This window comes from Scylla paramamosain, chromosome 3 (assembly GCF_035594125.1).
Source record: "Scylla paramamosain isolate STU-SP2022 chromosome 3, ASM3559412v1, whole genome shotgun sequence".
NCBI classification, from domain to species: domain Eukaryota; kingdom Metazoa; phylum Arthropoda; class Malacostraca; order Decapoda; family Portunidae; genus Scylla; species Scylla paramamosain.
Genome location: NC_087153.1, coordinates 16708115 through 16727868, shown reverse-complemented (window position 1 = coordinate 16727868; position 19754 = coordinate 16708115). Strand labels below are relative to the sequence as shown.

General features: G+C 38.7%; 1 protein-coding gene across 2 annotated transcripts in view; it reads left to right on the top strand.

Annotated features, from left to right (window-relative positions):
* Positions 1 to 19754, top strand: part of LOC135091681 (protein FAM114A2-like) — a 20382-nt gene extending 628 nt beyond the window's left edge. For both annotated transcript variants that reach the window (XM_063989532.1, XM_063989542.1), the window contains exons 2-10: positions 1056 to 2172; positions 4050 to 4320; positions 4549 to 4685; positions 4817 to 4945; positions 6068 to 6307; positions 11857 to 11967; positions 12398 to 12594; positions 13067 to 13190; positions 18041 to 19754. In XM_063989532.1, the coding sequence (XP_063845602.1) occupies positions 1060 to 2172; positions 4050 to 4320; positions 4549 to 4685; positions 4817 to 4945; positions 6068 to 6307; positions 11857 to 11967; positions 12398 to 12594; positions 13067 to 13190; positions 18041 to 18136 (2418 nt within the window). In that variant the 5' untranslated portion in view covers positions 1056 to 1059 and the 3' untranslated portion in view covers positions 18137 to 19754. The remainder of the gene's footprint in view (positions 1 to 1055; positions 2173 to 4049; positions 4321 to 4548; positions 4686 to 4816; positions 4946 to 6067; positions 6308 to 11856; positions 11968 to 12397; positions 12595 to 13066; positions 13191 to 18040) is intronic.

Genomic DNA, 19754 nt, shown 5'->3' with positions numbered 1-19754 from the left:
TTTCACTCTGAGTGGTTGCAGTATAGCCCAGTATGGTAATTCTTTATAATAGGTTTGCCTCCCCCATCTCCCTTATCCTTCAAACAAACTTGGGGACCTGGTGGAAAAGCAAGAATTTAGGGTAGGGGAATCCAAATTAGGCCAGATTTGGACATACATGGAAAAAGTTGTCACACCTAAATGCCTTTACGCACATATCTAAATGACATTCTTTTCCACACTTGCACATTTTTTTTTCTCAGGCAGTAAGCCATGTTTCACTACAAGATTCAATGGATCTTCACTCTCCTTTTAATGAGTGTCTACAAAGTTACCATAGAACAAATAATAGCCTTCATAAAACAAGGGAAAATAATTGTGATGGTTAGCTTATTGCTCAATGCCTGACAATTCTCTCAAAGTAACCCTATAAGTGAACCTTTGTTGGAAACTTGTAATTGATGGTCTTAGCAATGGTGGTGCTTGATTTGCACACTAACAAATTGTATTATGCTGCTACCCACAATTCCTAGTTAAAAACAATGGAAAGTCATTTCTATATCATCTCTCAAATGGTGAGGAGCTGGCTGCACTTAGAAAATTTGTGAAACCTTGGCACATTCTTGGAGGTGTTGCATCCACACTAGATACTGTCTTGTGAAGATTTTTACCTTTATGGGAAGGGCACAAAGTCACCTGTAACATATGTGAGTTTCACTCTTGTATGGGACAAGGACTTGTTAGAAAAATCAACTGCCCAGTATCGTGGAGAAAGTAATTAAATTAACAGTGATTGTAAAATTCACATGTTTGTTAAAATTTTATGAAAAGATATTATTATTTTTATTATTATTATTATTATTATTATTGTTATTATTATTATTATTATTATTATTATTATTATTATTATTATTATTATCATCATCATCATTATTGTTATCATTATTGTTATTATTATTATTATTATTATTATTATTATTATTATTATTATTATTATTATTATTATTATTATTATATTTTTTATTAGTTATTTTTTCTATAATAGTAATAATTAGTTACATGTCAATATATTTCAGAACCATGTCTTCAGAAAGTGAAGATGAATTTCAGTCTGCAGACGAGGGATCAGACTTAGAGGATTTGGAGTGTAAATTAAAGAGTACTGTACTTGAACAACCTCCACCCGTGCATGCTGCTCCTTGTAAGAGAGTGTATGAAACAGAGGAAGATGAAGCACAGAGTGAAGCATCAAAGAAAGAACCCAACACCGATACTTCAGATGTAGAAGATGATGTGGACACTAATAAGAATAGGGAAGATAATAGTGAGAGGACTCAAATAAATAAAGAATCTGAAAAGTCTCACCCTGTGGATTTATTAGGCATAAGTGAAGATGAAAATAGTTCTATGTTTGTGTCATGCATTAAGGATGATGAAAGCATAAAAGAAAGACCTTTAAAGCAGCTGGAAGTTGGTAGATGTATTGAAGATAATAATACTCAGGAAGTTTGTGAAAAGAGTTACTCATGTGTAGAAGAACTCAGAAAAGAAAAATCTACACCTGAAAGTAAAAAGGGAAAGGATGATGAGTTTCATCCAGAGGAACATAAACAAAATTATGAAGTGCAATCAGAAGAGCTAATTGAGGCCTCAGAAGAAAAGTCTGAAGATGCAAAATGCAAACAAAATGTGTTATCACAAACGGCTTCATCAGAAAACTTAAAGACAGAAAGCGCAGCGGATGAAGTTGAGTCCCTTACATCATACTCAAAGCCCATACCAGAAAACAAAGCTGATGAGGTTGAGCCCCTTACATCAGACTCAAAGCCCATACTAGAAAAACCTGATGAAATTAACCCCTTTACTTCAAACTCAAATCCCAAACCAATTAGACAGTCCAAAATAGGTATGAAAAAGCCAAGAGAAAAGCTTGGAGAACGTCTTGGTACAAGAAAGCTTGGCACAAAAGTAGCTAATAAATCCATAGATGGCATCTGCTCATCAGATATCATAAAGCATAAGGAAGAGGAGGATAGAAATATATCAACAAATATAAGAGGATCCCAGTTGACTGCCAAAACTACGGAGAAGAACAAGGAAAAGGAAGACGAGAAAATGAAGAAAAGGCTGCAGTGGGAGGAACAGCAAGAAAGGTGGAATCAAGCTCTTAACCTTAACAAAGATAAGAAAGAGGTTAGTATAGTATTGTTGAACTTGCTGTTCAAGTGTTAAACAGTAGTGAACAAAGTTTCAAGTTATAAGTATTACTTGGGATTTATTAAAAAATATTAGTGAAGGACTGGATAGTGTCTGTTGCAATGTTGAATTTGGAGATTGGAAAGTACAAGTGGTTAATGCTGAAGTTGTGGAATTAGTGGAAGGTAATCAAATGGAGAAGTAAATTATGTTTTCTATAGTTTGAAATTAATTGGAGAACTATTTCCTGATGTTGACAAATAATCAGATAAGAAGCCAAGATAATAATATTGTGCTGCTGTGTGACAGAAAATTGCAAGTGGTGTAGACCGAGATGTTGCATGGATTTTGTATTTAAAGGCTGCAGAAAAATTCACCAACATTTTTGTATTTTAATTAATAACTATTAACTATTTACATTTCTTATGAGTCAAAATTTCTCACACACATTCATCTTCAGTTCATTCAAAGTTATTTGGTGTCACTTTATATTTCATCTATGTATTTATTATCAATGCAATCATTGTGCAAGAACACAGACAATATCAAATTCATAAACACAACTAATATTCAATCATTGCAATTAATGTTTAGTTAAAAAAAAACACATGATATCAGCATCACATCAATTACCATAAATATTCTGTAATTAAGTAAATCTTTATACACCATACAAACCTATCATACCAAACATAAAACATCATGTCAAATCCTACTCCTCTTTTAATAAAATACTTGATTTCTAGACTACATTACGCTTTCAAGTTTCACTTACTATAAGCTATTCCATCCATCTCAACCCCTCTCTGGTCAGGCTCTCTGGAACCTCTGCCTCTCTGTTGCCTCTCTGTCTGCTACTGTCTAATTCTCTCTGTCACTCTATTCATAGACAGCTGTTTGGGACTGCCTGTTTCCCTCAGAAAATTATTATTATTATTATTTTTTTATTTTTATTTATTTTTCTTAACATTTTACATATCTACCATTCACATTGCTCATTTGCACACATGATTCGCCCACAGGTGTAGTACTTGATACAGAATGCCAGTCAGGGTATAGGGGCAGTTTGGAGGCAGATCTTAAGTAGGCATTGGTAGTTTCTATAGGCTGATCTTTCCATGTTGTGTATTATGCCTCCTGGCTTACTTTTACTTTTCCTTTCAATCACTTTCTCTATCTTGTACCCTTTGTCATGACCATTAATTCCTTTTTGACCAAGGCTACTTTCCCAGGCAGTTTATGGCTTTCTTCCTGTTTTGTGCTGTTTGGGTCCTGCTTCTAACTTTGCTGTTTTCTCAGCTACCTTGATATCAAGTGCTAATTAGCTTCCCAGGTGGGGTGACCACTTGTTTTCTCCTACTTCATCCATCTTTTCCATTTCTTCTTTCTTCTTGTTTATTCTATCTTCTCCTCTTCTTCTTTATTGTTCTGTGACAATACAGTATATACTGAATGAAGCTGTGATTGCCTTTAATTTTGGATGCATTTCTAAGATGTTTAGGAATACAGGTAGCTTGTACTATCTTTCTTAGCCATGAAGTGTAGGATAGCCTGTTCACCAGTTGTCCAGTAAAAAAAAAAAAAGGTGATATCCAATACTGGGAGTGATCTTTGAAATGGAGAATGCTTTCTGTCCATATAGACAATAGCTTATTTTTTCCAGATTTATTTCTCCATGAGATGACTACATAATTAAACTCTTTCTGTTACTGAAACCTGTGACACTAGTTCATATAAGTATTTAACTTGTGCTAGGGAATTTCTCTAAGCAAGTTGCTTAAATCAATTGTTAGGAGTGGAATTGTTGGGTATTTGAAAAAAAATGTACCAATTTCCCAAGATGTTTCTCATCTCATCTTGATTATTGTGTGTAGCCATGCCAAGTCTCCTCTGGGAATGATGATGGATGGTCTGCACCATGGGGAGGCTGGGGTGGCACTCTTCTCTCTGCCGCCTCCACCTTTACCCGAGAGGTGGGACGGGGAGTGGGCACTGTCATGGAGACTGTGGAAAGCAGTATTGGTGTTCCTAGCCCTGAGGTCATGGCTGAAGAAGTATGCAAGTCAGAACATCAAAAAACAGTATCAGAAGAGAACACAACCTCACAGGGCCTTGAGGAGGGCAAACAGATTAAGAGAGAGAAGCGTGAGTGCATTCATTACTTTCATCATTCTTTGAATGTTTGAAAATCATATATTGTTGTGGCACAATTCTGTTCTGATATTTAATGGATGTTCTGAAACCAGATGATCCTAATATTTATGAATATAATTTCAGCATTGTTGCAAACATTGTTACTGAACATTGATATTTAAATAAATGATATAATAATCTAAAAAATTTGAAATACACAGCTTCATTGACTATCTATAGAAACAGACAGTGAGGAAGGCAGCGTGGGTGGTGACAGGCCTGGAAACCAAGTAGAGGCAAACTACAGCTTAGGAGGCTTCTCTTTAGGCTCCTTAGTCTCAGGCGTCTCTGGGGCACTAGAGACAGCTAGCTCTAAGGTAAGGGTTTGAACAAATGATAAGTGTTTTCAATGAAATGGGAGACTAGTACAGTGCAGCATTCTGATTATTGATGAACAGTCTTTACATAGTCATCCATAATGTACATAGTGTGATTGTGACTGTGGCAGGTGCTGATGGGAGGACTGGACACCCTTGAGGTAATAGGACGTAAGGCCATGGACGTCATCCAGGAAGGAGACCCAGGTCTTCATAAGAAAAGAGCTTTTCTCTCTAATAAGAAACCTAACTTGACTCAGGTAATGAGAGTTTCTTACGCACTTTATTGTTTTTAGTCTTTCCTGACTTTCATTCTCATTTATATTTATACCTTAGAATTATGTGAGCATGTATATATAGTGATGATCTACTATAAGGTAATTGGTTTCAGGACCTTATCTATTATACACTTGTTTGTTATAGCTTTATTTTCAAGATTAAATGTATACTTTTGCCTAAGATTTTTTGTACTTGGCCCATATTACTTGTGCTACTTGTAAGGTATATTTATCCAAGACAGTTCACCTTCATTTCACTTGCTCATATGTAATTACTCCCTCATTTCTACTTGTGTTCACACATGAAAATAGCACAGGGTTGTGATGGATCATGTTCATTAAGGGTTAGTGTAAAATGCTCTTATGCATGTAATCATGAGAATAGAGATGCTGCAAGATCATGGATACCATCCTGCTTGTTCTGTGATATATTTAAGCAGTTTATGAACATGTTCTTGAAGAGCAGCAGTCTTGGTTAAGGTCTAATACTAGCATAGAGGAACAGTTTTGATGTAGTTTTACATCATGTCCCAACACAGATCAGCCAGCTCCAATAATTTAATAGGATAATATGTATCAGACAGAAGGTGATGGATTGCAGGCAGTGACTTTTTTTTTTTTTTTTTATCAAAGTATTTTTTATAGTACTAGGTTTTTTTTTTCATGAGGCTTGTGCACATTATGCAGTGTACAGTCTCCTTGCTCTCATTTCAATCAACAAAGAAATCTAGCTTGCACTGTCCTTTCTGATTATAAACACTTGGTGTTCCTTATTGAATTTGCCTTCAGTAATCTAGTGTGTTCTCTACTAGAAAGAGAGAACATTTTTAGTACCTTCTCAAATGAACACCATGAACTCATTCTTGTGTCATTAGTTATTACGTACATTCATTCTTGGCTCCTTATACTTTCTGTTTACTTTCTAAATTGATGCATCAGTTGCCTATAGGCAACTGATGCATCAATTTTTAATAGTTTCCATTTTTAATAGTTTCCTTAGGCTTAATATTCATTCTGTACATATGTTGCAGGAATGAGATTGCAATGATAAAAAAAAAAAAAAGCTGAAGTAAAATATCAAAGTAAACCTTGTTTTTCTTTTAGATGTTGCAAGAAGCACGTCAGAGAGCTATGCAAGAAGAAAAAGATGGTATAGTTGGTGGAGGAAATAAGAATTTGCAAAAACCTTCCTTTGAGCAAGCATGGGAAGCCACTGAGGGACCAGTACACCTTGAGGCATTGTCCTTAGTGGCAAAGCAATGCCAGAGCAAAAAGACTTCCATGATAGCAACACTCCCACATTTTGTACAGGAAAAGCTTCTCAGAGAAAATACTGTCATCAAGGTATGTAACATTGTAAACTGTGTTTCATGTATGTATGTAGACTATGAATGGTTGTGATAGAAAAATATTAAAAATGTTATTCCTGATATTTTGCAGAAGAGTGTGCTGGTGTCCTCTTTTTATTATTTTCTTTCTTATATATTTTAAGGTTGGTGCTGGACTTGAGACTCACTCATTCTGGTCCAATTTTTCTATTTTTCACTTGGTGATGGAGTTTCAGAGGCATTGAGGCTTTAAGAAGCATTGATTGCTTCTTAAAGCGTGTCCACAGTATGCCTCATGCTGCACTATATGACATGATGTTAGGAGGTGGTTGGGGGGTAAATGTCCACACTAGAGGGGACACTGCCATGTGTTTTTTTTTTCTTTTTTATGTAGGAAAGACACTGGCCAAGGGCAACAAAAATCCAATAAAAAAATATGCCCACTGAAATGCCAGTCCCATAAAAGGGTCAAAGCAGTGGTCAAAAATTGATGAATAAGTGTCTTGAAACCTCCCTCTTGAAGGAATTCAAGTCATAGGAAGGTGGAAATACAGAAGCAGGCAGGGAGTTCCAGAGTTTACCAGAGAAAGGGATGAATGATTGAGAATACTGGTTAACTCTTGCTTTAGAGAGGTGGACAGAATAGGGGTGAGAGAAAGAAGAAAGTCTTGTGCAGTGAAGCCGTGGGAGGAGGGGAGGCATGCAGTTAGCAAGATCAGAAGAGCAGTTAGCATGAAAATAGCGGTAGAAGACAGCTAGATATGCAACATTGCGGCGGTGAGAGAGAGGCTGAAGACAGTCAGTTAGAGGAGAGGAGTTGATGAGACGAAAAGCTTTTGATTCCACCCTGTCTAGAAGAGCAGTATGAGTGGAACACCCCCAGACATGTGAAGCATACTCCATACATGGACGGATAAAGCCCTTGTACAGAGTTAGCAGCTGGGAGGGGGTGAGAAAAACTGGCGGAGACATCTCAGAACACCTAACTCCATAGAAGCTGTTTTAGCTAGAGATGAGATGTGAAGTTTCCAGTTCAGATTATAAGTAAAGGACAGACCGAGGATGTTCAGTGTAGAAGAGGGGGACAGTTGAGTGTCATTGAAGAAGAGGGGATAGTTGTCTGGAAGGTTGTGTCAAGTTGATAGATGGAGGAATTGAGTTTTTGAAGCATTGAACAATACCAAGTTTGCTCTGCCCCAATCAGAAATTTTAGAAAGATCAGAAGTCAAGCGTTCTGTGGCTTCCTTGCGTGAAATGTTTAGCTCTTGAAGGATTGGACGTCTATGAAAAGACGTGGAAAAGTGCAGGGTGGTATCATCAGCGTAGGAGTGGATAGGACAAGAAGTTTGGTTTAGAAGATCATTAATGAATAATAAGAAGAGAGTGGGTGAAAGGAAGAAAACCCTGAGGAAAAATACTGTTAATAGATTTAGGAGAAGAACAGTGACCATCTACCACAGCAGCAATAGAACGGTCAGAAAGGAAACTTGAGATGAAGTTACAGAGAAAAGGATAGAAGCCGTAGGATGGTAGTTTGGAAATCAATGCTTTGTGCCAGACTCTATCAAAAGCTTTTGATATGTCCAAGGCAACAGCAAAAATTTCACCAAAATCTCTAAAAGAGGATGACCAAGACTCAGTAAGGAAAGTCAGAAGATCACCAGTAGAGCGGCCTTGACGGAACCCATACTGGCGATCAGATAGAAGGTTGTGAAGTGATAGATTTTTAAGAATCTTCCTGTTGAGGATAGATTCAAAAACTTTAGATAGGCAGGAAATTAAAGCAATAGGACGGTAGTTTGAGGGATTAGAACGGTCACCCCTTTTAGGAGCAGGTTGAATGTAGGCAAACTTCCAGCAAGAAGGAAAGGTAGATGTTGACAGACAGAGCTGAAAGAGTTTGACTAGGCAAGGTGCAAGCATGGAGGCACAGTTTCGGAGAACAGTAGGAGGGACCCCATCAGGTCCATAAGCCTTCCGAGGGTTTAGGCCAGCGAGGGCATGGAAGACATCATTGCGAAGAATTTTAATAGGTGGCATGAAGTAGTCAGAGGGTGGAGGAGAGGGAGGAACAAGCCCAGAATCGTCCAAGGTAGAGTTTTTAGCAAAGGTTTGAGCGAAGAGTTCAGCTTTAGAAATACAGTAAAATCCCTCTTATCCGGCATCAATGGGACCACTGACATGCCGGATACTTGAATATTGCCGGATACTTGAATAGAAGTGAAATTATGTCCACAATCACCACCCTACACTCACGTATCTTACTGTAACAAAGATCAGCTGATCGCCGAGCCGCGCGTTGCAACCCGCGCTGCCACCTCACACTCACCAACACACAATACTACTGTACTAACATTCTCTTTAATACTTTCCTCTTATTAATAAGTTGATGGGTTGCAAAAATAAAGTACGTATACTCTTATTTGCTTTATTCAATATTAGCCAACATGTATAGCATACAATAAAGATATGAAAATGTACGAGTGTTTGTGACACTTTCTTGCTCCCCACACCTCTCATTCAACACCCTCCGGGTCATCAACATCATCAGATTCTGTACTTGTTTGCCCCACTTCTTTTCCCTTACAAGCTACTTTAAAATAGTTTCTAATGTCTCCTTGTTTGCAGCTCCTTTTTCTTTGCAGCAAAAACTCATTCTCAATGCAGTGAAGGGTCATAACATCTCGGGTTGACATGCTTCCTCTTTTCTACAACTTTAGGCATGATGAAGGTGTCAGGCGATAAACAGTGCACAAACGGGACTGAGTCACTGAGGAAACACAGTGCAGTGGGCCACGGGTGGCGCGAAGCAGTGCGCTCTGGTGGCGAGGGAACAAAGTATGCCTTGCGCGGGAATTTTAATTGATTTTATGAGTACACATTGATTTTTTATTGATTTTAAGGCTCGGGGAAAAAATGTGCCGGATACTTGAAGCTGCCGGATACTCGAATGCCGGATGAGAGGGATTTTACTGTAGATGTGATAGCAGTGGTGCCATCCGGTTGAAATAGAGGAGGGAAAGAAGAAGCAAAGTTACTGGAGATATTTTTGGCTAGATGCCAGAAGTCACGAGGGGAGTTAGATCTTGAAAGGTTTTGACATTTTCTGTTAATGAACGAGTTTTTGGCTAGTTGGAGAACAGACTTGGCATGGTTCCGGGCAGAAATATAAAGTGCATGAGATTCTGGTGATGGAAGGCTTAAGTACCTTTTGTGGGCCACCTCTTTATCATGTATAGCACGAGAACAAGCTGTGTTAAACCAAGGTTTAGAAGGTTTAGGACGAGAAAAAGAGTGAGGAATGTACACCTCCGTGCCAGACACTATCACCTCTGTTATGCGCTCAGCACACAAAGACGGGTCCCTGACATGGAAGCAGTAGTCATTCCAAGGAAAATCAGCAAAATACCTCCTCAAGTCCCCCCAACTAGCAGAGGCAAAATGCCAGAGGCACCTTCGCTTAGGGGGATCCTGAGGAGGGATTGGAGCGATAGGACAAGATAAAGATATGAGAGTGTGATCAGAGGAGCCCAACAGAGAAGAAAGGGTGACAGCATAAGCAGAAGAATTAGAGGTCAGGAAAAGGTCAAGAATGTTGGGCGTATCTCCAAGACAGTCAGGAATATGAGTAGGGTGTTGCACCAATTGCTCTAGGTCATGGAGGATAGCAAAGTTGTAGGCTAGTTCACCAGGATGGTCAGTGAAGGGAGAGGAAAGCCAAAGCTGGTGGTGAACATTGAAGTCTCCAATAATGAAGATCTCTGCAAAAGGGAAGAGGGTCAGAATGTGCTCCACTTTGGAAATTAAGTAGTCAAAGAATTTCTTATAGTCAGAGGAGTTAGGTGAGAGGTATACAGCACAGATAAATTTAATATGAGAGTGACTCTGTAGTCATAGCCAGATGGTGGAAAACTCAGAAGATTCAAGAGCGTGGGCACGAGAGCAGGTTAAATCATTGCGCACATAAATGCAGCATCCAGCTTTGGATCGAAAATGAGGATAGAGAAAGTAGGAGGGAACAGAAAAGGGGCTACTGTTAGTTGCCTCAGACACCTGAATTTTAGTGAGGAAAAAAAGATGAGGTTTAGAAGAGGAGAGGTGGTGTTCTACAGATTGAAAATTAGATCTTAGACCACGAATGTTGCAGAAGTTAATGAAGAAAAAGTTGAGGGGGGTGTCAAGACACTTAGGGTTGTCGACAGAAAGGCAGTCCGACCTGGGGACATTTATGGTCTCCTCCCCAGATGGGGACTCTGAGGGTGGTGTAGGAGTCGCCATGATGATTTTAAAATTTTTGAGTGAAGGGTGTGTGTGTTATTAGGTGCTTGTAGTTTTGTGTGGAGGAAGAGAGTTGTCTTTAGAGGGCAGGCTATGACTGCCCCCTTGTGTTGTGAGACACAAAGGGAAACGTTCAGTGAGATCACAGCTGGGTTTAATGATAAGTTCACAGCATCCCCTGAACAGTGCTTTAGACCTCACTAGGAGTAATTATCATTTTGGCAGGTGTCTAGTATGTGCTAGCCAGTATTATCTGAACTGCCAAAGCTGCTGTATGATGTATGGATGCAGCCACCACCAACACTGCTCATGAAGAGGAACCATTGTGATGCATTGTTGGGGCAACTTGCACAAAGTTGAAAAAAAGAAGGAAAGGAAGCTTTAGTGCAAAGAATGGATTTCCAGGCAGAGTGTAAGGGGAAATTTTACACAGATTTTCTCTGAACTTGAAAGAGAATGCCACAGTGATTTAAGAGCTCCATCAGAATGTCTTTGAATTCATTTTACAATTTGCATCAAGATTTGCATTCCTCACTACTTTGTTCTTGTAGGTTTTATTTCTAACTTGTCACAGGCATGTATGCTCTTTAAAGAGTTCAATAAACAGCTGAGTGTTCCCATGGGTCCGCTCAGTGTTATGGTCTGCCATGAGCGATGAGTGAACGAGCAAGCTGCACCCTTCTTCCTTGTCAGAATCTAACCGAACTGTCGGTGTACACGTCACCGCCATGAAATGCCCATAGCCCAGACTCGGCTATGATGCGCAGCATTTCTCCTTGCTCACTCCATACATAGTAAAACTCTCACAGTCACATGGCATGTTGTACTTGGTATGAGGCATAGTGTGGATGCACCTTTAGAGATAGTTGACTTTGTGGATGAGTGCAAGTGTGACTGGCACCAAGCTTACTCCAGCTGTGAGAAATTCTAGTTGTAGGGAGTGCTCATGAAGGTGTAGATGGTGTGGCACTGGGAATGTTGCATATCCTTGTAATATTCCTATTTGACTAAAATCTTCAGGTTTCCATGCACTTCTGAGGCCTGTTGTGGATAAAAGAGAAATACTTGGTAGCTTATTTTTAGTGATCCTGGATGTGGGTATTTGAGGTTACAACTATCCCAGTAAGCCTCCCAACTGTCCTCTTCAGAGTTGTTTAACTGCTGCCTTGTAGAACACTGTCATGGCCATCACTTAGAGGGGCTTCTCAAAAACAGATATCAGATATAGATAGATGAATTATTTTTGCCTAATGTAGATGAAGATTCGAATGTTATCTTCATTAACAGACCACTTGTGAACTGGATGAACTTGAGCAGCTGGAGGAAGACATGGCAGAGGTAGTGTCAGGTGTTGTGGCCAAGATGGGCCTACAGCTGCATCCAAAGAAGCTGATTGAGGTAAGCTTTTTGACAAAGTATAAATTCAGCTTGGTATTCATATATTTTGTGCTTGGAATATATGTTTCTTCCAATAAATATATGATGAAAATTATTTTCTTCAAGATATTTACATTTTTCTCTTTCTTTTCAAAAGTTCCTTTTAAAAATAGGGTATGTATGTTTTATCCATCAGCAAATACAGTAACTCTTCTGCCATGTCCTTAGCCTCTAATTCTCCCTCCACTGCCTCCACCACTTATCATCCTAATCTCTTTCTGTCAAGCTGATCTTTCTTTTTTATTTATTTTAGATATTTGTTATAATTTTTATTATTTGTGATTTATTATTTTTATCTTTTTATTAATTATTATTATTATTAATATTATTATTATTATTATTATTATTATTATTATTATTATTATTATTATTATTATTATTATTATTTTAGGCATGGTCTTTAGTGCAAGAGAAAGCAGCTTTTGTCCAAGAGGTTGGACTTGAAGAAACAGATGAAGCTGAAGGTGTGCTGTATAGTGCATTGGCCCAGCTAGTAGCACAACTCTGTGCCTTGGCTCACAAGGGAGGAGAACTGGCCCTCATTACTCCAGACACGGATCCCCTTGATTTAGCTTCCCACTTTAAAGAGTGAGTAATGGTTTGATATGCTAAACCTTCAGTACTGTAGGTTGTTAATGTACACTTATATGTAAAACTATAAATTACCTTTATGCAAAAAAACAGAATTCCATAAGATTACATTAACAAAAGATATGTTGTTATAAATTTCATAACATAATTAGGTAACAAAAAGTGATAGTTAATTTATAAAAAATTACATTCCTTTAGACTACCTGCCAACAGCCAGTAGCTTCTGCATCACAAATTTCCATGTTGCCTCTTGTCTGGAGGGCAGTTTACTTAATTTTGTTATGTGTTACCATCTATCTCATTTCTAATAAAGTTTATTGGTGAGATGAAGTTGATATAACTTAAAGGATTGTGATAACCTAATTGGCATTATCTGTGCAGCAGATAGCATTTCATTAAGTATTTGTGCTAGCATTGCTTTGTTTATTGTGCAATCTTTAACTTTATTTGTCTCTCACCCTTTGCATAGACTGGCACAGGTTGTGTCTTGTGGCCTGGAGAAAGTGGCTGACCAGGTGTGTGGAGCCATAACTTCCGAAGGATCAGTTACTGATTCCCAAGTCAGTAATACCATTACAAACATTTATTTGCAGGTAAGATTCTATGAGTAAAAATGTAATATTTAACTAATATAATAGAAGTCTGTTGCATTGTTACTTTGACTTCAAAATCATCCTTACATTATATATCCTCAACAGGAAGATTCTTAAATATCTATCATTTCACAACCTTCTATCTGATCGCCAGTATGGGTTCTGTCAAGGCCGCTCTACTGGTGATCTGGCTTTCCTTACTGAGTCTTGGTCATCCTCTTTTAGAGATTTTGGTAAAACTTTTGCTGTTGCCTTGGACATATCAAAAGCTTTTGATAGAGTCTGGCACAAAGCTTTGATTTCCAAACTACCCTCCTACAGCTTCTATCCTTCTCTCTGTAACTTCATCTCATTTCCTTTCTGACCATTCTATTGCAGCTGTGGTAGACAGTCACTGTTTTTCTCCTAAATCTATTAACAGTGGTGTTCCTCAGGGTTCTGTCCTGTCACCCACTCTTATTATTCATCAATGACCTTCTAAACCAAACTTCTTGTCCTATCCACTCCTACGCTGATGATACCACCCTGCACTTTTCCACGTCTTTTCATAGACGTCCAACCCTTCAGGAAGTAAACATTTCATGCAGGGAAGCCACAAAATGCCTGACTTCTGGTCTTTCTAAAATTTCTGATTGGGCAGAGCAAACTTGTTATTGTTCAATGCCTCTAAAACTCAATTCCTCCATCTATCAACTCGACACAACCTTCCAGACAACTATCCGCTCTTCTTCAGTGACACTCAACTATCCCCCCTCTTCTACAATGAACATCCTTGGTCTGTCCTTTACTTATAATCTGAACTGGAAACTTCACATCTCGTCTCTAGCTAAAACAGCTTCTATGAAGTTAGGCGTTCCTTCTATGAAGTTAGGCGTTCTGAGACATCTCCGTCAGTTTTTCTCACTCCCCCAGCTGCTAACTCTGTACAAGGGCCTTATCCGTCCATGTATGGAGTATGCTTCACACATCTGGGGGGGTTCCACTCATACCGCTCTTCTAGACAGGATGGAATCAAGAGCTTTTCGTCTCATCAACTCCTCTCCTGTAACTGACTGTCTTCAGCCTCTCTCTCATCGCCGCAATGTTGCATCTATAGCTGTCTTCTACCGCTATTTTCATGCTAACTGCTCATCTGATCTTGCTAACTGCATACCTTCCCTCCTCCTGCAGCCTCACTACACAAGACTTTCTTCTTTCTCTCACCCCTATTCTATCCACCTCTCTAATGCAAGAGTTAACCAGTATTCTCAATCATTCATCCCTTTCTCTGTTAAACTCTTGAACTCCCTGCCTGCTTCTGTATTTCCACCTTCCTATGACTTGAATTCCTTTAAGAGAGAGGTTTCAATTTTTTACTACCACTTTGGACCCTTTTTTGGGACTGGTATCTCAGTGGGCTTTTATTTTATTTATTGGATTTTTGTTGCCCTTGGCCAGTGTCCCTTTTTTTTTTTTTATGTAGAAAGGACACTGGCCAAGGGCAACAAAAATCCAATAAAAAAAATGCCCATTGAAATGCCAGTCCCATAAAAGGGTCAAAGCAGTAGTCAAAAATTGATGAATAAGTGTCTTGAAACCTCCCTCTTGAAGGAATTCAAGTCATAGGAAGGTGGAAATACAGAACCAGGCAGGGAGTTCCAGAATTTACCAGAGAAAGGGATGAATCTTTGAGAAAACTGGTTAACTCTTGCTTTAGAGAGGTGGACAGAATAGGGGTGAGAGAAAGAAGAAAGTCTTGTGCAGCGAGGTCATGGGAGGAGGGGAGGTATGCAGTTAGCGAGATCAGAAGAGCAGTTAGCATGAAAATAGCGGTAGAAGACAGCTAGAGGTGCAACATTGAGGCGGTGAGAGAGAGGCTGAAGACAGTCAGTTAGAGGAGAGGAGTTGATGAGATGAAAAGCTTTTGATTCCACCCTGTCTAGAAGAGCAGTATGAGTGGAACCCCTCCCAGACATGTAAAGCATACTCCATACATGGACGGTTAAGGCCTTTGTACAGAGTTATCAGCTGTGGGGGTGAGAAAAACTGGCAGAGACGTCTCAGAGCGCCTAACTTCATAGAAGCTGTTTTAGCAAGAGATATGTGAAGTTTCCAGTTCAGATTATAAGTAAAGGACAGACCGAGGATGTTCAGTGTAGAAGAAGAGGACAGTTGAGTGTCACTAAAGAAGAGGGGATAGTTGTCTGGAAGGTTGTGTTGAGTTGATAGATGGAGGAATTGAGTTTTTGAGGCATTGAACAATACCAAGTTTGCTCTGCCCCAATCAGAAATTTTAGAAAAATCAGAAGTCAAGTGTTCTGTGGCTTCCCTGCGTGAAATGTTTACCTCCTGAAGGGTTGGATGTCTATGAAAAGATGTGGAAAAGTACAGGGTGGTATCATCAGCATAGGAGTGGATAGGACAAGAAGTTTGGTTTAGAAGATCATTAATGAATAATAAGAAGAGAGTGCATGACAGGACAGAACCCTGAGGAACACCACTGCTAATAGATTTAGAAGAAGAACAGTGACCGTCTACCAAAGCAGCAATAGAACGGTCAGAAAGGAAACTTGAGATGAAGTTACAGAGAGAAGGATAGAAGCCGTAGGAGGGTAGTTTGGAAATCAAAGCTTTGTACCAGACTCTATCAAAAGCTTTTGATATGTCCAAGGCAACAGCAAAAGTTTCACCAAAATCTCTAAAAGAGGATGACCAAGACTCAGTAAGGAAAGCCAGAAGATCACCAGTAGAGCGGCCTTGAGGGAACCCATACTGGCAATCAGATAGAAGGTTGTGAAATGATAGATGTTTAAGAATCTTCCTGTTGAGGATAGATCCAAAAACTTGAAATAGGAAGGAAATTAAAGCAACAGGATGGTAGTTTGAGGGATTAGAACAGTCACCCTTTTTAGGAACAGGTTGAATGTAGGCAAACTTCCAGCAAGAAGGAAAGGTAGATGTTGACAGACAGAGCTGAAAGAGTTTGACTAGGCAAGATGCAAGCTCGGAGGCACAGTTTCGGAGAACAATAGGAGGGACCCCATCAGGTCCATAAGCATTCCGAGGGTTTAGGCCAGCGAGGGCATGGAAAACATCATTGCGAAGAATTTTAATATGTGGCATGAAGTAGTCAGAGGGTGGAGGAGAGGGAGGAACAAGCCCAGAATCGTCCAAGGTAGAGTTTTTAGCAAAGGTTTGAGCGAAGAGCAGCTTTAGAAATAGACGTGATAGCAGTGGTGCCATCCGGTTGAAATAGAGGAGGGAAAGAAGAAGAGGCAAAGTTACTGGAGATATTTTTGGCTAAATGCCAGAAGTCACGAGGGGAGTTAGATCTTGAAAGGTTTTGACATTATCTGTTAATGAAGGAGTTTTTGGCTAGTTGGAGAACAGACTTGGCATTGTTCTGGGCTGAAATATAAAGTGCATGAGATTCTGGTGATGGAAGGCTTAAGTACCTTTTGTGGGCCACCTCTTTATCATGTATAGCACGAGAACAAGCTGTGTTAAACCAGGGTTTAGAAGGTTTAGGATGAGAAAAGGAGTGAGGAATGTACACCTCCATGCCAGACACTATCACCTCTGTTATGCGCTCAGCACCTAAAGACGGGTCTCTGACACGGAAGCAGTAGTCATTCCAAGGAAAATCAGCAAAATATCTTCTCAGGTCGCCCCAACTAGCAGAGGCAAAATGCCAGAGGCACCTTCACTTAGGGGGATCCTGAGGAGGGATTGGAGCGATAGGACAATATACAGATATGAGATTGTGATCAGAGGAGCCCAACAGAGAAGAAAAGGTGACAGCATAAGCAGAAGAATTAGAGGTCAGGAAAAGGTCAAGAATGTTGGGCGTATCTCCAAGACAGTCAGGAATATGAATAGGGTGTTGCACCAATTGCTCTAGGTCGTGGAGGATAGCAGAGTTGTAGGCTAGTTCACCAGGATGTTCAGTGAAGGGAGAGGGAAGCCAAAGCTGGTGGTGAACATTGAAGTCTCCAAGAATGGAAATCTCTGCAAAAGGGAAGAGGGTCAGAATGTGCTCCACTTTGGAAGTTAAGTAGTCAAAGAATTTCTTATAGTCAGAGGAGATGAGAGTGACTCTGTAGTCGTAGCCAGATGGTGGAAAACTCGGAAGATTCAAGAGCATGGGCACGAGAGCAGGTTAAGTCATTGCACACATAAACGTAGCATCCAGCTTTGGATTGAAAATAAGGATAGAGAAAGTAGGAAGGAACAGAAAAGGGGCTACTGTCAGTTGCCTCAGACACCTGAGTTTCAGTGAGGAAAAGAAGATTAGGTTTAGAAGAGGAGAGGTGGTGTTCTACAGATTGAAAATTAGATCTTAGACTGCGAATGTTGCAGAAGTTAATGAAGAATAAAAAAAAAATAAATAAAAAAAAAATAATATATATATATATATATATATATATATATATATATATATATATATATATATATATATATATATATATATATATATATATATATATATATATATATATATGAATATGGGATATGGTCTGAGAGAGGCAAGGCTTGTATCCCAATGCCTCCTGGAAAAAATTCAATTAAACAAAAGCAAGTGAAAATACCCCATCTTAGCACACTGTATTATACTATGTATTTGATATCACATTTTAAAAGTACAGAAAGTTTTTATAATGGCTCATTTTAGCAGTATGAATGTATGATACATAACTGTATGATGCACAATGTTTATTTCATTCATGTGTGGGGAACCACAGTGATAGTTTTACTGTTGATATAATTTCTATGAATTTATGTAGGAGAACTCAAGAGATTACTGCAGGCTAGTAAAGTTACATTAGATTAACTTGTTTAAGGGTAACTATTTTTTTTTAAATGTCTTTCAGGCAGCAAATGGCAACAACTACATTCAGGAGAGTCTGGCGTTATTGGCATCAGTACTACAATACAGCAACACCAAGTCAGCTGCATCCCACCTTTAATGACTGCAGTCTTCTTCTTCTTCTGGCCTGCTGACACATGACAAAGGTCTATCTGGTATTTTCTTATGAGGGTAAACATGGTGCCTCAAAGTGTTTAGCTAATTACATGAATGTGTGGCTAGATATGTGAAAGGGAAATATTGTACTGTCCCCCATTTTTTAAGGATTGAAAATGGCCTTAATAACAGAAGTACAGTGGAACCTCGCTTCTCCAACTTAATTAATTCCTGAATACCATTTGAAATCCAAAATGTTTGACACTGAAACTATTTCCCATAGGAATCAATGTAAAATGGATTAATTCATTCCTAGAACCAGATAATTGCATTTTAAAACTTTAACAGTAGTTGTTTGTGTATAAAATCATACAGAAAACTGATGATAGGAGATGAATAAATTAGGGACTGTTTTCATTATACAAGCACAAAGGTCTGATGATATGAGAATCAGTTTGGGGCAAGTAAAGTAGTGAAGGCCAGGTGGGAGACTTTTACCTCAGTCAGGCCAAGAAATGCAGTTCCTTTTGTATTCTCTCAAGCCTCATAGAGAGTGAGGACTGCTGGACTGGGGAGTGGTGTGGACGTGCATTGAACAAGGAGTGCGGCATGACTAACACACATGCTGCAGTCATGTGTGCCAGCTGCTGCATAGCTTGTTTGAGAACCGAATTTTGGTATGGCAACCAAAGCCGTTATGAGTTCAAAATTTTGTGTGAAAAGGGAGGCATTTGGTAACTGAGGTCCACTTTATAAAGAAAGCTGCAAAAAGCCAGTAAACCTATATATGGCAGTCCCACTATAAAACATACATACTTATATTGATGTCATCCCTATCTATAAACTTACCTAATCTTTGTTTAAGGCTATCCATTAATTCAATGCAAACAACTTGATGAAGTAATTTAGGTTTTCATGAAACTTTTTATAAACTTAAAATCAGGTAAATTTGAGATTGTATGATAATGTAGTGAAGCATATACTATCTATGAGGAAAACTTTTCTTTGCACAGAGAAAGAGAGAGTAATAGATTAACTGTAGATGAGTGTATTGAGGGTGCAGCCAGTCATGAGAGCCATCACAATGTCTAGGTGTCTATTGAACAGCTTCCCTGAAACAAGTGTAGTAGTTTCAGATAGAGAAGCTTGTACTAAGCATCATAAATTACCCTTTCATAATCTACGTTTTAGGTCAACATGTGAGTAATTAATTCAAAATTTATATTTCTACATTTCAAAATAGTACATTTTTGTCTGCTATTTTTTAAGAAATCAGAATTCCGATGCTGCTTATAACTGTAAGAAATCTATTGCAACTATAATGAAGTACACATTGTATTACATTATATAGTGATTTCAAATGTATGTATGAATTTATCTTATACAAATTATTTTTCATATTTAAATATATTTTAATTTAAGAGTCTTCTTGTATGATATATATTGCATTATGTTTTGCTAATGCATACCAAGTAAGGGTTCTCTTGCCTTGGAGTGGATTTTGCAGTATTCGGAGTCATTAACCTTTAATAAGGACAAACTTGTTATACATACATAAACTATATAAATTGTTAAAATAGATCACTTGTACAAAGTATAAATATGTCAGTTTTCTTTTACAA